Raw genomic sequence first — 24,265 nt, forward strand, 5'->3', positions numbered from 1 at the left:
TTATTAGGTCTATGATGGAAAGGGCTCATAATGTGAACCCATATTCTTGCAAAGGAAGAATATCTGAACAAAGGTTCAAGAGGAAGATTCTGGACATACGGGAAGCAAGCTTTAACTTCTCTGATGTTCTAGTTCTAAGATGGTATTGGTTTAAGATGTAAATTACGTTTTTTTTTTTTTTTTTTTTTTTGAGGGAAGGCAAGGTTCCTTTGGTTAGTTTGAGGGAAGGCAAGGTTCCTTTGGTTAGTGTGAGAGCTGATAAAAATCTCCCTGCAAGCTACTTTGCTGGAGGCTCAGACACAGTCAAATGAGCTCTCAAGAACCAGTAAGTGAACTGATGAGCAAGATATTAAAAGCTTTAGACTTAACCTGATCAGATGAAGAAAGCCTTAAGAGTCCAATATTTTGAGAACTCACCTAAGAACTTTAAGCATCTAGCATGTAACCTTAGAACACAGCTGACCACCTGGATGACACTGCAAATTAGGAACCCAGATACTGGAATGGTATCCCAGAATATATTTCTGAAGAATTAAGACAGAAAGTGGACTGACACCGTCCTGTCTTGGATGTAAATCTGGTAGCTTCCCTGATGGCCCTGAGTACAGAAGCTAAGCTGGAGTCGGCTTTGGCTGCCTTGGCTATTAATAAGATGCCAGGAGAAGATGGTATCCCTGTTGAATTGCTGAAAATAGTTAAACCCTTTTCACATGAATTTTGTTGGTTCTTAATTAAGTATTGGAAAGAGGTAATATTCCTGGATCATGGGAAAAAAGCTACAGTAGTAGGCATTTTCAAATCAGGAAAAGATCCTTATTTTGTCTCTTCCTACACATGTACGTCAATTTTAATCCATGACCAAGTTGTTTGCCTCTATTCTAGAAAGGAGGTTGACCAAGCCGTTGCCGGATATGACACACCTTGATCAAAAAGTTTCTTTCAAGGGAGAGCAAAGTACAGGGTATAAAGGCATCAGCTGACGCCATTTTCCTCAGTGCCAGATGCCAGGTGCCCTCTAGGAAGGCTAAATTTGGATAAATGCAAATGGTTCCAAATAGTAGAGAGCAAACAGAAAATAAGCATGCCAGCTAGCTACAAGATGGGCAAACTATACTATGTCCTTCAAGGATGCATCTACAAATGGGTAGAATAGGGAGGAGGAGAAATAAGATTATGAAGGTAAATTATAATGCTTGGCAAATGTATGTGAAGCCTGATGTTTTCTGGAGTCTTCTTAAATCTAATGCAATTTCCTATCCACTTAGAGATTGTCTGTTTTGAAATTGCTTTTCCTTCCATTCCTGTTGCATATGCTACTAGTAGCTGGTCAGTTTTCTGAATATAGGTAGGTGGATAGCTTGATTTAAAGATACCCTGGAGACCACCTTTGGCATAAAAGTATCTATCTTGATGGAAGATCAGGAAGGGCTGTACTGCCATTAATGCCTGTAGCTCAGATACCCTTCTTGCTGAAGTGATTGCAAGCAGGAAAGCAGTTTTCCATGATAAGAACTGTAAGTCTGCTGTTTTTCTAGCACAAAGTTCAAGTCCCATGCTGGTAATGGTGGCTTCCTTGAAGACTGGAGGATAGCAGGTGGGATTTCAGACATCATTTGATTATGTTACATTTTCAATTAACCACCGAGTGCCAGTAAGTCTTAAAACCCATCCCCTTACTTTACTAAGTTGTGATGCCAAAAAGGCATTTGACAGAGTGATGGACAATCTTATCCAAGTGTTAGAGGGCTTTGTGATGCCCAGCCTTTTGTTAAACTTCTCCTGTCACTCTATGTGAGAACCTCTGCCAAGATTAAAATAGGGGAAGTTCCTCTCGGAGATGGTATGTGAGTAGAGGAATCAGACAGGGGTGCCCTCTATCCCTGCTATGTTTTGCTTTCTGCATTGAGATACAATCACTCTATACAGGTAATAATACATAGTCCCTCATGGATTTATGAAATCTAGCTTTACATGCAGGCAACTTCCTGTTGTTCCTGTCTAATCTCAAAAGAGATTTATCTTGGATTTTTCAGGCGCTGAAGGATTATGGCCATCTCTCGGGTTATAGGATCAGTAAGGAAAAGACTACAGTGTTATTGGTCAATTCTCAACCAAGTAAGATTCTACAAACCTTTCTGTGAAAGTCATGGTCACCCACACACTTGGAAAACAGATTTGCCCCATGTTTGATACAATACTATTAAGGTGGCCTTCTAGCAACAGATGAGAAAGCTAAGCACTGAGTTAAAAGATGGGATACGATTCCACTGGACATACCTCACAGAATCTAGACAGTAAACTGGCTTATTTTACTTCTAGTGATGTATTATGCTCACAGCATTCCCACTTCCCCTGCTGAAGATGTTCGCCAAATCACCCACCACATTAAGAAGTTTCCATGGAACCATACCAAACCTTGTGTCTTACTGGGGGTCTACTTCAAATCACAGAAAGCCAAAAATGCCGAAGACGACATGGACGAGACAAAAATAACAAAAAATAAAATGCCAAACTGCGCAAGTATTCCCAGCATGGGGAATTATGCCCATTTCCCCACCATAGAGTGATCCCACAGTTGGTATACATATATATCTATATATAACTATATCTGTGTGTGTGTGTGTGTGTGTGTGTGTATATATATATATATATATATATATATATATATATATATATACATATATGCACACACACACACACACATATATATATATATATATATATATATATATATATATATATATACACACATACACATCTATAGGGGGTGTGTGGGTTTCAGCTAGTGAAGTGTGTCATACTGTAATGTTGCGCAACTATTTACTTACCCTGGGAATAATTTGGCATTTTACCTTTTGTTATTTTCATTTCATCCATGTCGTCTTTGGCATTTTTGGCGTTCGTGTATTTTTGGGTATTTGAAGTAGAACCCTCACTGGATACTCTTACTCTGCAACAGAATGGCATTTAGGCCTCCCAGATTTGGGCTTACATTTTACTGCAAGGTTGTAAAAAATATTTTATGAGCTATGCACTCCGGTGACAAGGAGTAACTGGAAACTGTGCCTAAATTGACATTTTGGTGGACAAAGAGGACTGCACCATGAGTTGTCTAGGGATGGAGGCTGGATCAGAAAGACATTAGTGGAGCAAATGAAGCAGTCATTTTCTGTGTAATTTGCAGGATTGGGTCCTGATGCCGTCAACAATATTAGAGCTGATTAAGGGACGCTCTGCAGTTATGATGTACACTACGGAACTACTACTTATGTCATAGTCACATAAGATATTGGCAGCAACTGTTACATGGTGTGGGGATTAGAACTAAGGATGACATTGACCAATTAGGTGGTCCTATCATAATAAAACATGACATTTACAAGTTGTTATACTGCCAGATGTTTAAACTGAAATGTTCTAACCTTCAGTCTCAGGACTGGTTTCCCACTGTATCCTGGATGCTTCAGGGCACAGAAACTGATGCCCCAGACACTTGTTCAATCTGAGTTTTGTTTTCTGAAATGGGATAGTATATTGATTTATACATGCCATTAATTTTCTTGTATTAATTATGGAAATTGCTAAACCTTCCTTTTCATTTTTACAAGCCATCCTTTAAGATTTGATTAGACACTACGGCTGCGAATGTATCTACGCTTAACACTGCCTATAAGATCTTAGCAACTACTAAAACTGATAAGACTGGTGATTTCACTGGGTACGGGCGAGAGACCTGCAGGCTGACATTGTCCTTATCTTGTGGGCTGACCTACTGAAATTGTCTAGGATTGGCTCCAAATCTTGTAAATTTACTTACTTACTTATCTGGTTGGCAGTGCCTTTTCAAGTTTTTACATATCCCTGTTAGGGTATCTAGGATATTTAAGCATACTCACCCAATTTACTGGAGATGTTGGGTCAAAATATTTTGGGACTGTCCCTTCCCGGACCAATTTAAACAAGATTTGCATGCAGCATAGAACGTTTTGCTTTCCTTCCAGGTATTTCTTACTAAACATTGTCATTAATTGGGTTGTATGAAGGAATACCCTTTTCTTAGCACATATGTAGGTAGTAGGCTACTGGGCCTACATAAGCCTAGTCATAATGGTACCCTGGCTTTCGCCACCAAGAAAAATTATTTTCCTGTGCCCCTGTTGAGCAGAGCCACAGAAGTGATTCCCAGGGTAAGAAGGTTGCTAACCCTTCTGGCACTGGCTGCCAAAAAGAGCATGTATGAGGAACTGGAAATCTGATAGCCCAGTCACCATGTTCAGTGAGGTCATAGAGATTATGAATGATATAAAGAATGATATAAAAGATCATGAACTGGTGAATGCCATCTTTAGACAAAAAGTCAGTATCATAAGTAAATGACGTTTCTGGATTGAGTACTATGGGATGGTCCAATGACAGTCTACATGAATGTACAGAATGGATTCAACAAACTTGTGCCACTATGAAAAGAATTAATTGTTAGTTGGTTACCCAGAGAGAAAGATTTGTATAGCAGTGACAAGCTTAAAAAAAGGAAGATCTCAAGATGTGGCTTTATGTAATCTACACAACATTATAGATAATACAATTCATACTTTTTGTAAATTTATTTTTTATTTCTCATGTTGACTTTGAATATTGCACAATAAACGTTTGTTTTTGGGGAAACAAATATTCTTAGTTCTCTCCTCAACCATTTTCAATAACCTACATGCTTCCTCTTGTCAAGGATCAGTTAATCAGTATGCAGTTCATTTTACCATCATCTGTTTAACACACACACACACGCACACACAGACACACACGCACACACACCTCCAACATGTAACTCAGGAAACATTTACCTTGATTGAGACCTGGCTTAGCAACATCTAAAGTACAGTTTTGTACCTACCATAAATGTAGATGTTCGAGGATTCCATTGCTGCAGTCCTTACTATTGGGTATAGTCCGGCCCCAGTCAGTCTCGGAGAATACAGGAGATAAGGCCAGCAAATTTTAGACTGACGCCAGTATCAGGGTACTCGTCAAGGTACTAATGCGGACGCCGGCGCCATATCCTGGGCCTTTTTCTTGCCCCAGATGTCAGAAGACCCTAAAAGGCCCAAAATACCTGCACCAAAAACATGCACAATATATACAAGAAAATATACAAAATATCTACACAACCACCCCCTAAAACAGAGGGGAAGGAGGGAGGTAAACTGCAGCTGCAGCAATGGAATCCTCGAACATTTTGGTAGGTACAAAACTACAAAATATGTTCTTCGCTTTCCATGCTGCAGTCCCTATGAGAATTGTCCCAAAGCAGAGAAGGGAGGGGAGGGCTGGTACATCATAAAGAAGTAGGAGCTGACAACATGCCTTGTAGACAGCCTGTGGCAAAACCAGCCCTAGACTTAGAGTAATAGAAGGGGTGATAATGCTTAGAGAAAGTATGCACTGAACTCCAAGTAGCTGCTTCAAAATATCCTTTAGTTACCCCCCCCCTTATGCTTGTTGGTGGCAGTAGCTAGCCCTAGTGGGCCCAATCCCAGCTGGAATGGAGCTTTTCCATGATCACAGGCTTGCCCTGTGAACTCAAAGCAAAAGAAACAAACAACTGCTGAGACTGCCTAAAATCTTTAGTCCTGCTTAAATAATAGCAGATTGTCTGTGAACATCTAAAGCAGTGTTAAAACCTTTTCCCCTTTATTTTGGGGGTCTGTAAAAGTAGGTAAAATGAATAGTTTGGTTTAAAGCCACACTAGAAACCACCCTTAGTACAAGGAAGGGAATTATTAATAATGTACTCTAATCCTATTGGAAAAAAAAAAAAAGGGCTCCATCATAAGGGCCTGGGCAACTCAGACACCCTTCTTCTGCAGTAATAGCCAACAGGACAAGTATTTCAATTCAGCAGTAGCCGCAGGGCTCAAAAGTTGTAGTAGTAGTTTTTCCAACACAAAAATTGAGATCCCAAGCAGGAGTAGGAGCTCTGCGGGTCTTCTTATATTCTTCCCCCCTAAGAAACTGGCTTGAACAAAGATCACTAAAACAATGGTTATGCCAGGCTGTTAGATGAAGAGAATGAAGCTTGACATGGAGCAGATGACCGTCCTTCTGAGATAACAGATGAGGAATCAGGGTAAAGGCCCATGGAGCTTCTCTTTACCAGACTCCGCAGTAGGGTACCAGGCAAGCTGCCCAGGCCATCTCAACTGAAAGACAGAGCATCCACTTTCCAAGCTGTGTGTGAAAACCCCTTTGTGCAATACTGTGGCAGCTGATGGTTTAGTGGGGAGCGAACAGATCTATGTCTGGAGTTCCCCCCCATGACTTGTCAATGTCTGAAATACATGAAGATCCAGTTTCCACTGTGGGGGATCCAATTGATTGTCTGCTAACATCTGCTGGGTACTAGACTGACTTTATTTCGTTCACAGAATTGAGCCAGAATCAGGCAGTCGTCCAAGTAAGATAGATTTGAATTCCTTGAAGCCTGAGTAAAGCTAATACTGAGCCAGAACCTTTGTGAACACTCTGGCGAGTAGATAAGCCAAAGGGCAATGCAGAGAACTGATAATGAAAATTGGTCTCCACGTTGTTCCCTTTCTTTGGTACTAACTGACAACTGAGAATAAAAACCTAGGCCCCTTTCTGATACAGGACTGGCTGAATGGCCCTCATCTGAGAACGTATGCTTGCCTTAGTACTTCTTTTTTTTGTAGGAGGAGGAACGCCTGGCATGCCTTTGAAAGGGGCATAGTGTGGAAATAAAACCTGTAACCGCGGTGAATGATATCCATCACCCACCTGTCTTGAGTAATTAATTATCCCCTTTTGAACTGAAAAGAGACCTCCTTCTCCTGGGAAAGGAGCTGCATTGAACGCAGCTGAAAAGGCAAAGGCAGGTCATTGGTCTGCTTCATTTAAACTGACCCCTACCCTCACACTCAGAGTCTGAAGCAGGTGAACTCCCCTGATCTGTTGAAAAATGACCTTGAGTCTTGCCCCCTACCCCTACTAGACCTACCTCAGACTGGGAATCATGCTATGTCACATGTCCACCAGGCCAATTTCCAATTTGCACTAAAGAACTGAGGCTGCAACTGCAAAAATCTTTAACAGTTTGTATAGACTTTTGTTCTTCCTCCATTTTTAAAACTGCAAACTGCTTCCAGTTGGGGCAACACCAAACAACACACAACAGCATAAAGGAGCAAATAAAACTCCTTAAGTCTTAACATGCTCAGCTAACAGACTATCCTTCAACCAGGCATGCCTCATGCCACCTCGAGGAACCCTTAGCAGCCACCCTCGAGCCACATCTGTACAGCATCAAAACCACATTGCAAAGAATGCTTACTAAATCCAGCAACTCTTTACACTCAATACCTTAGCCAATACACCTTATATTTCCCATTGAGCAAGGAGATTTAGATTTCAATTGTGAAAGGAGATAATTTTTGATTCAGCTCCATGTGAGAAGAGTGGAAAGAAGTATCATGGCTAGAGGGAAGAAGTATACACTTTCCCCCTCTTTATCAAGCTTCGCCTCTTTATCAGTTAGGCAGGATTTTTAACCACAGGCTGAGAAACACCCTTAGCCCCTGAGAAACACTCCTAAGGTCCACTTAGGACTCCACGCTAACCTCTTATGAGCTTCAGGCTTAACAGGATACCTTCAGAAGAGTCAGGGAGCAGGAGGCAACTTAAGCAAATTCAGTGTAGCTTCAGCAAAACATCTTCAACCTAGGGCTACATGGTAAGCTGATAGCTATGGCCTAAGCCTTCCTAAACAAGAATTCCCTATGCCTTTTCCTGGAATCAGAGTAATCTCAAATGAAACATTTAAACGCAGAAGTCATAGAATCCAGAGTCTCTGAAAATGGTGAAACTCAGGAGGAGAAGCTGTAGGAGGAATCATCCACATCAGAATCAGAATAAGTAGGATACTTCCTGCAAGCTCTCCGCGAGAAGACTCTGAAGCCTCTGAGGGGGGTTATCAACCCTAGGCATCCTCGGGTTGTCACCTCTGCCTCTTATCATCAAATCTTTAATAGAACCTCTGAATCATAGTGTAATCAAACCAAACCATTTTAAGAGAATGTTTCTAGGAACAGAAACTAAACGCTAGGAGAAGCCCCCACTGAAGCTGAACTAGGTCACCTCTCAGAGAAAATTTGGCAACAGAAGGAGAGGCTCTAAGCACCTTTGCTACTGAGGAAAGCACAGTTACCTGGTAGAAGTAAAGTCCCAGGCCTACTCTCCTATCCAAGGCAAATCCTGTAGAAGTAAAGTTCTAAAGAGCCTTCACAAAGGACCCCCTGGCAAAACTCTGGCTCCACTGGAGTTTGCTTGAAGTGGGCGCCCGGGACTGCCGAAGCATCGGCTGACATTTTTACTGATTGTCCTTGCGCTTCTTGACGAACGCTGCGCTGGAGCATCCTAACCATTTTATAATTGCAACGCTTCTGCTAAACACCAACCTGGGCATGAAGTCTAATCCCTCCTCTTAATAGTGCGCGAAGCTAAATACTATGGCAGAGCCGCAACCAACAACGTATCTGTCAGCCCCAAGCAACAGATACACAGCATGGTGATCCCCATGAAAAATCTGGTTTCTACAAGAAATACAGTTATTACAACTTTTCTGACATCCCAGCTCAACTGAGGCAAGAAAAACCATGATGTGCAACGGGGTACTTAGCCAACTCTGTTTCGGACCACTCTTATTTAACCCCAAAAAACTAAACGTCTTCTATTTACTCCTACGTCCTATGTCTCAGATACTAAACTTCAAGATCATCTCCCTGAACAATACAGAAGTTTAGTTAGTCACTCACACAAAATTATTTGGTGTAACTATTAACAGCTTATAATTTCATCTCCACATCCAAACTAACATCAGAAAAAATTTAGAAACTTGGAATGCTCTACAGACATAAATATTTCCTAAACAACTCCTCCAAAGCTACCCTTGCCACTCCCTTCCTGTTACTCTCTCTCCCTTTTAAACGGATCCGCCATTTTCCCCAACCTTCAAACCACAATAAAAATAAGGCTAGAATCTTGCAATGATAAAATAGCTATGTTTGCTACTTCTGCTCATATCACACCTACCATTGCTCTGCTCTTCATTCACTTAAGTGGCTTGAGCTTCCCCAGCAATTAATTTTCCTTCAACTAGTAATTCACATCATCATTCAAAAAATGACAGCTTGCCCAGGTCTACCTATATCCTTCCCAAAGGAAGTCACCGGTCAGAAGATAAACTCCTGTCACTATATAAACTTAACACATCTTCTGGAGAACGTCTGGACTCCTGCACTGAAAAAAAAATGAAATACCTTACCATCTTCCATAAGTTGAAATTCAAACCTGGCTACCTCTACACCCATACTCAGAGAATTCCTATACAAACAATGGCTTTACTCTTGCACAAATTCAAGCAAAACATATTCTAACCTATTCATTCTCGTTCTACGTCCCAATCACATCTTCTTCAATCACTAGTCCACCTTTCTTTTTTTCTTTTCTACCTCTCCATCTATTCACCTAACTTTTTCCTCTCCTGCACTTTGACCTTTATTTCCATTATCACCTTCCTCTACACAATCTCTCTCTTTCTCTTCCATCATTCTTTCATTCTCGATTTACATTTATCTAATATTCAACACAGACTTCCTTTTTTAGAGCAACTAAACTACATATCTTTTATAAACACTTCTACAAAATGTTTCACCTTGCTGCATTCATGAAGTGTAAACAGCACTGTATTTATGTAAAGTTTTTTTTTTTTTTACTTATTTGCATTTATTTTGTAAGTCTTTTTATGAAACCAGAGCTTTTCTCCCTGAGCTTTGCTGAAAATTGAGCACCACCTTGTCCCAGTCAGACTTTCCCTGTAAATGAATGTTAATAAATAAATAAATACATACATAAATACTTACATACATACATACATAAAAAAAAACTTTGAGGCAAAGAAGCACATTTCTCAAAGGGCTCTCCTACATTTCTAAGATTCAAAGGGAAAGAAAAAGCGTAACAAACACTGCTGAAAACTGCAACAGAGCAGAATGAAGATGTCAAATCATGCCTTCCCACAGAATAGAAAAGCTGTTTACGATGCAACAAATAAATGGTGTAAATTACCTTGATCTTTCCAAACTCCAGCTGTTTCTGTAATGTGTACATCTGTTCAGTTCTCTCCATTCTCTGTGCACCCTCATTGCACGTCTTCACTAACTGCAAAATACGACACAACAATTTAATTTGTACAGAAGCAGAGGCATCATAAGATCTCGCCATAAGCCCACTATTATATTTCACTGAGAAAAGTATAAATCGAAATCAACTGATCATAGATTTTATTTTAATTCCTTATTTATTTGCTTCTCAATGGGTATATCCCACATTCTGGAGAGGCTTTTGAAGAAAAAAGACCTACACAATACAGAATACAATACAGGATTTATAAGGTTAAGTCTATATGCACATATAATATTCTTTCCATCCATCTTAGACATAAGTTATATGCATTTAAAGTTTTTAAAGTACAAAACCCTAATGATAGCTTAATTCATAATTACTTAATATCAATTTTAGTATTAAGCGGGATAGGACAACTCAGGAGCAGAGCTGTGCATACAACCAAGAGGACCATCACTGTCAGTAAGAATGTTCATGACTAATGGACTGTGCTAACTGTTAATGCACTTCTACCAAACTATTAGACCTTACCATCCAGTCAGTAAAACAGCTCACTGTACCTATCCAGGCATGTCCAAAGGGCAGTTTCAGGTGTACTCTTCGGTCCAACTGGTGAATCCGGGCATTTTGAAGCAATGTTACAACTGCGTCATGTACACAGACAACCCTCTCCTCCTACCACCAAACGCTAATACATGCGGGAGATGCAATTATACAGCCAAACTGGAGGTTAAGCTCTCTCAACCCAAGACTGGACCAGACAGTCAGGAGGAGAAGAGAATTACTTGCATCACAACACCAGTCTCACACAGACCTATGAAACCAGCACCGGGAAAAAAACACACATAAATACATGGAAACATACTCGGATGCTCTAAATAAAAACCTGCAAAAGCAACAGAGACCTCCAAAGCAGGCATCCAAGCAACTTCCACCCTCCCCCCAACACAAACCATGAAACACATACTTCACAAAACCAGTGTGTCATGCAATCAAAGCCCTTAAGTCAAAATAACATACCCAACACACGAGTAATAGGTGACTCTACATTCAGGCACACTAACGTCCCACTCACTAGGCTGAACATGGAGAAGGTTACTGTTAGCTGCCTGTCGGGTGCCAGGATCTGCCACATAACACAAGCATTCAGGTCACTCAAGAACAAGTACAAATACAACTCTGTCATTGTCCATGTTGGTGTGAATGATCTGAGCTGTACCTCCCTGGACTACATGAAAAGAGACATGGAAGAGCTCTCTGATCCACGTAGTCCAGGCCAGTATGATCCTGACCCTGAGTAGCATCCTGCCCTCACCAAGAATGATACCACGGTATAAAGAAAAAATGATCAACTTCAACAATTGGCTAAGATTCTGGTGTCATTCAGAGGGGATCCAGTGTCTGTCAGCCTGGGATGACATGCTCGACAAGCCATGCTGCTTCGCTACAGGCGGCTTACACCTGTTACCCTTAGGCTTTCGAATACTGGCCAAGGCTCTTGCCACCCCCATAGTGCCTTTTTTAGGCAAGGTTCAAAAGACAAACCCAATGCCATAAATAGTACAAAAACAAAAAAACTGAGGGTAATGCTACTCAATGCCAGAAGTCTAAACCTCAAAATGCAAGCACTCGAGGCACTCCTCAGTATGGGGAAAATCGATATATGTGCAGTAACAGAAACCTGGTTTAAGGCTTCAGAGAGCACCCCAGTACTACTACTACTACTTTCGGCTATTCCTGGTTAGGAGTTGCCACAGCGGATCATCTATCTGCTCATGATTGGCAGTGGAGTTTTACGGTGTTGAGTTGCCAGCCCGGCGCCAACCTTCCACAGAAGGCACACACTCACACCAAGGGTCAATTTGGAGTGTCCAATCCACCTACTGCATGTCTTTGGGATGTGGGAGGAAACCAGAGCACCCGGAGGAAACCCACGCAACCACAGGGAGGACATGCAGACTCCACACAGAAGGCACCCCAGCCAAGAATCGAACCAGAGAAGAGAGCACCCCAGTACTACCAGACTACAACTCATATCGTACATTTCAGCCACAAAACCTGGACCAAAATACAAAAGGCGGGGGTGTATCCATATTCATCAAGGATACCCACACCTCCAGGTTAGTGGCACAGCACGATTTTTCAGTGATCAACCACATGCAAACAATGGGCAGAACTGCAATTCAAATTGTAGCTTGCTACAGATCACCCACTATGTCCCAAAACTCCCATTCCGCATTTCTGGAAACACTGGGAAACATGAAAGTCCTACCAAACACCCTGATATTGGGTGATTTCAATTACCCAAACATTAACTGGGAGAAAAAATATTGTAAAAGCAAGGTTGAACACTGCTGGCAACGTTTTTAAAATCTTTATTGGTAAAATCACAGGATAAGCGCTTTCGGGATAACCCTTCCTCAGATGAACACATGATTAAAAATACAAACTTTTATATGAACAACATCCAATCACATTCAGTGAAATACACGCCTATTTTTTAATATAGGCTTAATTGGTATAATTTCATTCAATCCTGGCTTCCTGTTGGCCATCAGATTTACAATCCATGTTGTTTCCACTAGCTCAGTTTGAAGCTTAATATCTCCCCCCCTAGTGTTTGGTCTAACATTTGCAATGACCCTAAATTTAAATGTATGTGTGGGGAACATAGCCACATGTCTACAGAAAATCCCGGTTTTTAAAAAGCCCCAAAATAAGGCCAGAACCTTTTTTCCCCTTTTAAACCACAAAAAGGGGGCCCCCCAATTGCTGGCCCCAAAAAAAAATCAAAAGTTTTTATAGGTATCTGTTTCCCAAAAAATCTTTTTAAATTTTTCTGAATGGAAAATCTGGGGAAAAAACCAAAATGAAACCCAATCGTTTTTTGAAACTCCGGTTTCAAAACTCGAAGCCAACCTGTCAAAATTTTCCCATCGGCCACGGCAAAAACGGGAACCCCTCTCCCATTTAGGGCGGGGGGGCCCAAAGGCCATACCAAAAAGGGTAGGGGGCCCCCGGGCGGCAAACCCCTGAAGGACTCGAAAAAAAAAGGGCACTCTTTTTTAACCCCAAACCTTTCTTTTACTCCCCCCCAGCTCGAACTTTAAAATCACCCTGCTACAAAAGTTTTTTTCCCCCCAAAAAAAAAATTTTTTGGGAATTTTAAAAGGGTTTTAAACACTCCACACCCAAACTCTCAAAAAATTAAAACGGGAAGCCACAGCTTAACCAAAAATTCCAAAGAAACCCCCCCTTTTTATTTTTTCCCCAAACGGTTTTTTCCCCCAAACCTTAAAACAAAAAAAAAGGGTTCTTGCAATGAAAAATGTTGTTTGATTTCGTTTAAATACCAGCCGCCCTTCACTTAATTTTGGTTTCCCCGAAATTAATTTTCCCAAAGTAAAATTTCCAAAAAAAATGCAGTTTGCCCAGGCCCCTTTTCCCCCAAAGGGAAGTCATGAAGAAAACTCCTTACCAAAATTTAAACCTCTTCTAAACCCTGGTCCTGCCTAAAAAAAATAAATATTTACCATTTTAATTAAATTTAAAATGGTATTAAACCCATACTCAAGAACCATAAAAAAGGGTTTTATTTTAAAATTAAGCTACTCCATTCTTCCTTTCTCCCCCCTTTTAACCAACCATTTCCCTTTTTTTTTTTACCCTAATTTTTCCCAAAATTTTTCCTTTGCATTTGATTTTATTTCCACTACCTTCCTCTCCAAAATTTTCCTTTTTTTTCCCACATTTTTCTTCCTTTTTAATTTTACTAATATTCAAAAGCCCTTTTTTTTAGGCCAAAACAAATTTTTTTTTAAAATTAAAAAAAAATTTTTTTACCTTGTCTTATAATTAAAACACACTTAGTTTGTTTTTTTTTTTTTTATTATTTCAATTTTTTAAGTTTTTTAAACCGATTTTTTCCCTAGTTTTAAAACTAACCCCCTTGTATCAATTTCCCTTTAAAATGAATGTTAAAAATTAAAACAACTCTGAACTAAAAAAACTTTGGGAAAAAACTTTCCCAAAGGGTTCCCCACTTTCTGATTCAAAGGGAAAAAAAAAGGAAAAATTTTTTAACAAAGGAATAAATTAAAATTCCTTAAGAAAAAAAGCTTTTCGAGCCTAAATTGAAAACCTTGTCCCAAAACCCCAGCTTTTCTGTAATGTGTAATTTTATTCTCTCCTTTCTTTTACCCCTTTAGCCCAAAGAAAAACCAAAAAAATTTAATTTTAAAAACAAGGAAAAACTAAACCCCTATTAATTTCACGAGAAAAGTTAAATCGTAAACGAATAAAATTTTTTTAATTTTTTTTTTTTTTTTCCCAAGGGGTATTCCCTTTCGGGGATTTTTGGGAAAAAAACCTCAAATACAAAACAATAAATTTTTAAAAGGGAAGCAAGCACTTTAAAATTTTTTCCCATACAACAAAATTATATTTTTTAAATTTTTTAAAAAAACCCTAATATAGTTAATTTAATTTTTAAATTAATTTTATTTAACATGGCCCTGGGAAGATTTAAACAAAAAAACCCATCATTATAAGTGTTATGACAAATAACTTATCTTTAATATTTACCAAATTTAATTCCCAACCAATAAAAAAAATCCTGTACCTACCCAATTAAAGGGCTTTTCATTACCGGGCCAACTGGTGAATGGGCTTTTGAACAATTTTAAAACCCCTTCCCAAACCCCCCCTACCAAAACATAAACAGCAAAGAATTATAAGCCAAAGGGGGTTAAGTTCTCCCCAAGGGGACCGCATGGGGGAAAAAAATTTTCATACAACACCTCTCCCAACCAAAACCCACAAAAAAAAAAAACATAAACAACTGGAGTTAAAATAAAACCCAAAAGAACAGAACCCCCAAAGGGGATCCGCAACCCACCCCCCCAAACACAAACCTAAAACCCAAAACCAAAAACCATTTCATGAAAAAACCCCTTAAGTCAAAATAAAACCCCAAACAAAAATACCCTTTCAGGCAACTCCCCCACCACACTGAACAAAAATGTTATCCCTTCCCAATTCCCAAACACAAGCATTCAGGTCCTCAGAACAAGTACAAATATGACTCTGTCATTGTCCATGTTGGTGTGAATGACCTGAGCTGTACCTCCCTGGACTACATGAAAAGAGACATGGAAGAGCTCTCTGATCACGTAGTCCAGGCCGGTATGATCCTGACCCCGAGTAGCATTCTGCCCTCACCAAGAATGATACCATGGTATAAAGAAAAAATTATCAACTTCAACAACTGGCTAAGATTCTGGTGTCATTCAAAGGGGATCCAGTGTCTGTCAGCCTGGGATGACATGCTCGACAAGCCATGCTGCTTCGCTAGAGACGGCTTACACCTGTTACCCTTAGGCTTTCGAATACTGGCCAAGGCTCTTGCCACCCCCATAGTGCCTTTTTTAGGCAAGGTTCAAAAGACAAACCCAATGCCATAAATAGTACAAAAACAAAAAAACTGAGGGTAATGCTACTCAATGCCAGAAGTCTAAACCTCAAAATGCAAGCACTCGAGGCACTCCTCAGTATGGGGAAAATCGATATATGTGCAGTAACAGAAACCTGGTTTAAGGCTTCAGAGAGCACCCCAGTACTACTACTACTACTTTCGGCTATTCCTGGTTAGGAGTTGCCACAGCGGATCATCTATCTGCTCATGATTATTAGTGGAGTTTTACGGTGTTGAGTTGCCAGCCCGGCGCCAACCTTCCACAGAAGGCACACACTCACACCAAGGGCCAATTTGGAGTGTCCAATCCACCTACTGCATGTCTTTGGGATGTGGGAGGAAACCGGAGCACCCGGAGGAAACCCACGCAACCACAGGGAGGACATGCAGACTCCGCACAGAAGGCACCCCAGCCAAGAATCGAACCAGAGAAGAGAGAGCCCCAGTACTACCAGACTACAACTCATACCATACATTTCAGCCACAAAACCTGGACCAAAATACAAAAGGCGGGGGTGTATCCATATTCATCAAGGATACCACACCTCCAGGTTAGTGGCACAGCACGATTTTTCAGTGATCAACCACATGCAAACAATGGGCAGAACTGCAATTCAAATTGTAGCTTGCTACAGATCACCCACTATGTCCCAAAACTCCCATTCCGCATTTCTGGAAACACTGGGAAACATGAAAGTCCTACCAAACACCCTGATATTGGGTGATTTCAATTACCAAACATTAACTGGGAGAAAAATATTGTAAAAGCAAGGTTGAACACTGCTGGCAACGTTTTCAAAATCTTTATTGGTAAAATCACAGGATAAGCGCTTTCGGGATAACCCTTCCTTAGATGAACACATGATTAAAAATACAAACTTTTATATGAACAACATCCAATCACATTCAGTGAAATACACGCCTATTTTTTAATATAGGCTTAATTGGTATAATTTCATTCAATCCTGGCTTCCTGTTGGCCATCAGATTTACAATCCATGTTGTTTCCACTAGCTCAGTTTGAAGCTTAATATCTCCCCCCCTAGTGTTTGGTCTAACATTTGCAATGACCCTAAATTTAAATGTATGTGTGGGGAACATAGCCACATGTCTACATAGTGCATTCCTTTCATCATTATTTCTAATGCTAGAGAGATGTTGAAGAATTCTGATCTTAAACATGTTGTTTGTCTTGCCCACATAAAAACATGGGCATTGACAACACTCTGCTAAATAAACTATGTTGGCTGTACGGCATGTGGCTCTTCCCTTAAAGTGAAACACTTTTTTGGTGATGGGGTGTATAAAATCAGTCTCTTTGTTAATATAGACACATGCTTTACATAGGCCACAAATGTTCGTCCCTATTGAATATGGAAGGGGATACTGGATGTTCCTTGTTGATGGTTCCTTGCAAAGTAGATCTTTGAGATTTTTATTCCTCCTATATCTAAAACTAGGTCTTGAGCCTACAATACCATTTAGGCTGTTGTCACTGGTCAAGATGTTCCAATTCTTTCTCACTATATTGCAAATATCACTAGTATTACTGCTATAGTTAAGCATTAACTGTAACCCTTGGTGTGATTTTTCTTCCTTAATTTCTGAGTCAATTCCATCACTGGTACGTGATATCCATGGCTTGTAATCATTAGGCCTCTTGGATTTACCTCTGTCAATAGCTCTGTTTATCACATTCTGTTTATAACCTCTGTGTTGGAAATTTTCCGTAAGTTTATCAGTTTCTGCTTCAAAATCTGAATCTAAAAAACATAGTCTAGAAGCCCTACTCACTTGTCCTTGTACTATGTTATGATAAGTATGCCTGGGATGCATACTATCATACATTAAAAGAGAGTTTTTCCAACAGTTTTTCTTGTACAATTTAGATCTAAAACCTTCTATACCCTGTTCTATACACACATCTAAAAAATCTATGGAATTATGTGAATAATTAATAGAAAACCTAAAAAATGTGATAGTTGTATGTAGGTATTTCACAAATTCTCCCAATTCTTGCTCTGTCCCATCCCATAGGAGAAAAACATCATCTACAAAACGTAGATATAACTTTAAACGATGTTTCCATAAGTCATTGTTAATGACATGGGTTCTCTCCCAATGCAAAAGGACCAAGTTTGCATAAGTATTAGCGCAGGGGGTTCCCATGGCTACCCCCTGCGCCTGTCTGTATACAGAGTTCCCTCCCAGGAAGACATTGTTTTCTAGGACAAGAGTTAACATTGTCTTAATCAGAGATATTTTTTCATTGTTTATACCTAAATCATTTAAAAGCTCTCCTATACTATCAATACCGTACTTGTTATCAATGACCGTAAACAAATTTTGAATGTCCATGGTAACCATTAACAGGTGCCTTGTATATTCATTACTGTTCATTTCACCTAAAAACCTTAAAAAATGAGCAGTATCTTTCAGGACATTATTCATTTTATCTAAGTAAGGTTTGAGTGTATATTCTATCCAGATGGATATGTTTTCTGTGACCCATCCCCTACCCGATACTATGGGTCGGAGGGGTGGGTCTTCGATAGATTTATGTACCTTGGGTAGTGCTTTAAAGATGGGGGTGACGGGTTTCTCTATTATGAGAAATTGATGTATTTCCTCTGATATTCTCATGTCATACAATAACATATTCAAACAAGAGGTTACCCTATCTACAATTTGTTTAACAGTTAAGGGATTTATAAGTATGTATGTGCTACGATCCTGTAGTAGTTCTCTCAACTTTCTATTATACCAAATAGTGTCCATCAACACAATTGCTCCTCCCTTATCTGCATTTTTTATCAAGATGTCATTATTAGCACTTAAGCCCTTCAATGCTGCCCTTTGTTCAACAGTTAGGTTATAATATTTATTGAACTCAGCTTCTTTATAATTATCTATCAAATCATTTTCACAGGCATTAATAAAGAGATTCAAACTTGGTGTCAGTTGAGGAACAAAACCACTCGGTTTTTTAAGGGAAACATCATTCTCATTGCTATTACCAAATATGAGTTTCAGTGCCACATTTCTACAGTATAACATTATATCTATCAGCATTTCATCATAACTGCCACATTTGCTGGGAACAAAGGTTAATCCCTTATTTAACACTATTAATTCATTTGTATTCAAAACATAAGAAGATAGGTTAATAACAATACCCAAATCAGTGTCAGCAGTCAGTCCCATATTTTTCTCCTTTTCTCGGTCCCCCTGTCCTCGCTCAGAGACCTTTTCCAAGGACCTTTCTTTTTCACTGGCGCTGGTAATAAGTCCAAAAAATTATTCCTCATAGCTTGTGCTTTAGGTCGTGCTCCCAAAATGTTATCGCTCGATGAAGAGCTTATTTCATCAGCTTTTGGCAAAGTATTAGATTGTGTACTGTTCGTGTTCATATTCAGTACACTATCGATGGTATTTTCAGAGCCCTCACATACAGGAACAGTCTCTGTATTGATGTAATTTACGGCCGAGGTGACCAAACTCTTTTCTGCCGTTAGTTCTTGGGTTCTGTTCACTTCTACTGAACGCGTTCCTATTCCACTCTCCTTTTCTTGTTGAAACGGCGTGGGAAACGAGTTGTTATTGTGAGGTGCTGCAGTGGTCATCGTCGTCATCACGTCACTTCTGCCTCCCCTTCTAGCTGTATCTGCCAATCCCCTTACATTGTGGCCCAACGGTCTGTTCTCATTGGCCCTCGGCCATACGAAAATATTGCCATTCGTAAAATCCGCGAAATCTCTTTGTAACTTGCCCGTTTTTTGTTTTTTTAATTTATTGTCATTTTCAGTGAATGTGATATATAGAGCTTCCATACGCTCCACATATTTAGTATCACCATATTCTGCTTCCAATTTATTTTGCAATTCAGTTACTTCTTTCTTTAAGATGGTCAATTCTGGAGAGAAGAATTCATTTAACAATGCCATATACTTAAAGCTGGTATCAATGTTTATGGATTGCCATTTGGCCAAAAGTTCCGGGTAGCGGTCACTTTGTGCAGGCATGCACAGTATCCGCATACCCCTCGGAACTATGCCATATTGAATACAGGCTTCTAAATGGTGAGTTTGCCATTGAAGTCTTTGTAATTTACTCACTTTGAACGTTAAATCTCGAGTTAGTTCCTCAAAATTTTTATCCACAGCTGCCGGTTTTAGGTTGTTCGGACCAACTTTACATGTAGAGAAACCCAGATTCAGTAAGGGATTGTCACAGTTAAGGGCTCTCTTAGGATGCCATATACCATTCACACTCACATTGTCGCTTCGTCCATTTATGGAAAAGGCGTCTTGCGAAATGGAATTAGCTGCCATAGCATGCACGATACTGAATATACAAAAGTGAAAACCAGTAAGTCCAATAGACAGTAAAGTGCTGAAGTCCAACCAAAGCAAAAAATGAAGAAAAAATATTGTAAAAGCAAGGTTGAACACTGCTGGCAACGTTTTTAAAATCTTTATTGGTAAAATCACAGGATAAGCGCTTTCGGGATAACCCTTCCTCAGATGAACACAAAATATTGTAAAAGCAAGGTTGAACACTGCTGGCAACGTTTTTAAAATCTTTATTGGTAAAATCACAGGATAAGCGCTTTCGGGATAATAACCCTTCAGATGAACACATGATTAAAAATACAAACTTTTATATGAACAACATCCAATCACATTCAGTGAAATACACGCCTATTTTTTAATATAGGCTTAATTGGTATAATTTCATTCAATCCTGGCTTCCTGTTGGCCATCAGATTTACAATCCATGTTGTTTCCACTAGCTCAGTTTGAAGCTTAATATCTCCCCCCCTAGTGTTTGGTCTAACATTTGCAATGACCCTAAATTTAAATGTATGTGTGGGGAACATAGCCACATGTCTACATAGTGCATTCCTTTCATCATTATTTCTAATGCTAGAGAGATGTTGAAGAATTCTGATCTTAAACATGTTGTTTGTCTTGCCCACATAAAAACATGGGCAAATATCACTAGTGATATTTGCAATATAGTGAGAAAGAATTGGAACATCTTGACCAGTGACAACAGCCTAAATGGTATTGTAGGCTCAAGACCTAGTTTTAGATATAGGAGGAATAAAAATCTCAAAGATCTACTTTGCAAGGAACCATCAACAAGGAACATCCAGTATTCCCTTCTATATTCAATAGGGACGAACATTTGTGGCCTATGTAAAGCATGTGTCTATATTAACAAAGAGACTGATTTTATACACCCCATCACCAAAAAAGTGTTTCACTTTAAGGGAAGAGCCACATGCCGTACAGCCAACATAGTTTATTTAGCAGAGTGTTGTCAATGCCCATGTTTTTATGTGGGCAAGACAAACAACATGTTTAAGATCAGAATTCTTCAACATCTCTCTAGCATTAGAAATAATGATGAAAGGAATGCACTATGTAGACATGTGGCTATGTTCCCCACACATACATTTAAATTTAGGGTCATTGCAAATGTTAGACCAAACACTAGGGGAGATATTAAGCTTCCAAACTGAGCTAGTGGAAACAACATGGATTGTAAATCTGATGGCCAACAGGAAGCTCAGATTGAATGAAATTATACTACCAGTTTATATTAAAAATAGTGTATTTCACTGAATGTGATTGGATGTTGTTCATATAAAAGTTTGTATTTTTAATCATGTGTTCATCTGAGGAAGGGTTATCCCGAAAGCGCTTATCCTGTGATTTTACCAATAAAGATTTTAAAAACGTTGCCAGCAGTGTTCAACCTTGCTTTTACAATATTTTTTCTTCATTTTTTGCTTTGGTTGGACTTCAGCACTTTACTGTCTATTGGACTTACTGTAGCCATGCTGCTTCTGCAGGCGGCTTTACACCTACCCCCTTTTTTTTTTGGGCCACTGCCCACTGGGCTCTTGCCCCCATAGTGCCATTAACTGGGAGAACTACTCAAGTACTAACTCCCTTGCCCAACATTTCCTAGAATTAATAAACTCAAATGCCCTGGATCACTTGATCAGTGGTCAACACCCCCACCAGAGGTGACAACATATTTACTTGGTCATCACCAACATGGGCGACTGGTGTTCCACACCGGAGGTCAACCCCTCGCTGGTTAGATCTGACCATAAACTAATCACTCTGGATTATCCACATTCCTCCCCCATCCCCGGTCAAAGAAACCATCGTGAAAAACTTTTCAAAAGCAAACTTCACGTTACTTAAGACCGAGGTGGAAAGTTTCAAATCCCCCATGCTAAAGGATAACGCTACCCAAGCTGCAAAATCCTTTACTAATGCACTCTACAGGCACCTACAAGAATGCATAGATTGTGCTATCCCAAGCAAAACCAAGACTCCCTCCTCCAAGAAAAGGAAGCCAGTCTGGTGGACCCCTGCCAAAAACAAGCTATACAATAGAAGGAGGAAACTAGTACAGAACAGAGTAAAATCCCAAGAAGGGAAAACATCCCAGATCAGTATCAGCAAGAAACTACGATCCCTCATAAAATCATCCAAGGCTAGCTTTGAAAGAAAAATTGCCAAGGACCAAAGATAACTACAAGGCATTCTTTAGCTATGTCAAAAATCTAAGTGGCAATTCTCAGATCTGCTCAGAGTTAGTGCAGAATGGCACAAAATACACTGAACCGACCGATATCGCCAACATCCTGGCAGACAGATTCAGTGCAAACTTCACCCCCCTCTCACCCCCAAAAGGGCCCATATCCATACCAGAAGAATATAGTGCCCCTGAAATCACAGCCCTCTTCAAAGCCAAAAACACAGCATCAATGGGACCAGACAGTGTCCCAAGCTGTGTCCTACATGAGCTCAAAGATGAACTAACCCCTCACCTAAACGCACTGTTCAAACTCAGCCTCTCCACAGGCTACGTGCCCATAGAGTGTCGCACAGCAATGTTTATTCCGCTCCACAAAGGTGGAGCCACAACAGACCCTGGGAACTATTGCCCTATATGCCTGACTAGCTTGGTCTGCGAGGCATCATCATGGATCTCATTCACAGAGACATTGGGAACCTCCAAACACTGGACCCTACCCATTTCGGCTTTGTTAAGGGCAGATCATGCCTCCTAAACCTGGTGGACGTCTTTGAGACAGTTACCAAAGCTATAGGTGAAGGAAAGGTGGTCCACACAGCCTACCTAGACCTCGCAAAGGCCTTAGACACCATTTCCCATTCTGGTATTACAGACAAGTGCACCAGCCTGAACATAAACCCCTACGCCACGAGATGGGTTACCAACTGGCTCATGGGCAGAACCCACATGCTAAGAGTTGCGGGAGCTACGTCTGACTCTAAACCGGTTACAAGTGGCGTCCCCCAGGGCTCAAGTCCTAGGACCCCTCCTGTTCAGCATATACTTCTCAGAGGTACAGGCAAGCACAGGAGGACTATGGCTGACCAAGTTCGCAGACAACTGCAAACTAGGGGCTATAATTGACTCTCTGGCTGACAGACATCCTCCAAAAGGGTCTCACTAAGACAGATACCTGGTGTCAAAACCATGGCCTCAAGCTAAATGCCAAAAAGTGCATAGTCATCCCCTTTGGAAAAAACAAAGTATCCACAAACTACCACATAGGTGGTAGCCTCCTAAATACGGAAGACATAAAAAGGGATCTGGGGACCCAAGTAGACAGTAATCTCTCCTTTGATAATCACATTGCCAAAATGGTTAGAAAATCCTTCTATGTGGCCCACCTAATCACAAAAGGGTTTGCATCCAGACCAAAAGAGGTCATTATGCCCCTCTACGCATCACTCATCAGACCCATCATAGAGTACAATGCCCCATTTGGGATGTATCTTACAAGACAGCTGCAACAGCTGGAAAGACCACAGAAGTACCTCACCAAGAGGATCAATGGCCTCAAACAGATACCCTATGCAGCTCAACTGAAGAAACTTCAGCTGCACTCGGTTGCATGCCGTCTACTCGGAGGTGATCTCTGCCTGACATACAAGGCCATGTCTAAACCATAACTGATGAACATGCTCCACCTAAAGAAACCCATATCCCCTCAAGCCACATGCTCTAGGGATCTAATCCTCACTACAACAATAAATAGGACGTGCTGGAGGGATAGATTCCTGTCCCAGAGAGTTCCCATGAACAAGATTCCAATCTACATTAGGCAGAGCTCCTCACTAACACTCAAGAGAAACCTTGAGGAGTGGATGGGAAACAGAAAGTTTACCCCTGGGGATCACTTCAGTGGCTCTGCTAGACAGAGGCACAGGGAACTAATCTAAGAGGGTGGCGAAAGCCAACACATTCCGGCTAGGCTTATAAATGGCTTTGAGCAGATAGCCTAGTACATACCTATAAGACTTAGCCACAATAGGTAATATGGTCCATTGCTCTGCCCATTACATTAGAAAAGATAGGACATCCAAGCACTTCACCTTTAGATACTTGTTCCAAAACAAGGAGCAGTGTGCCAGTTGACTATGGGACCACATATAACAATGCCTTACCACTTCTCAACTCATTCATAAGCTGCTTTACTGGATCCTTGTCCTACTAATCTCCTAGCCATGCACCTATGCAAAAAAAGTCCCAAGTGCAATCTCA

At 40.3% G+C, this 24,265-nt stretch overlaps 1 protein-coding gene across 2 annotated transcripts in view; it reads right to left on the minus strand.

Moving 5' to 3' along the window:
* Positions 1 to 24,265, minus strand: part of ARHGEF16 (Rho guanine nucleotide exchange factor 16) — a 1,345,157-nt gene that overhangs the window by 469,090 nt on the left and 851,802 nt on the right. For both annotated transcript variants that reach the window (XM_044062969.1, XM_044062968.1), the window contains exon 10: positions 10,138 to 10,230. In XM_044062969.1, coding sequence (XP_043918904.1) covers positions 10,138 to 10,230 — 93 coding nt within the window. The remainder of the gene's footprint in view (positions 1 to 10,137; positions 10,231 to 24,265) is intronic.

This window comes from Protopterus annectens, chromosome 2.part1 (assembly GCF_019279795.1).
Source record: "Protopterus annectens isolate FY-2018-M chromosome 2.part1, PAN1.0, whole genome shotgun sequence".
Classification (NCBI taxonomy): Eukaryota; Metazoa; Chordata; order Ceratodontiformes; family Protopteridae; genus Protopterus; species Protopterus annectens.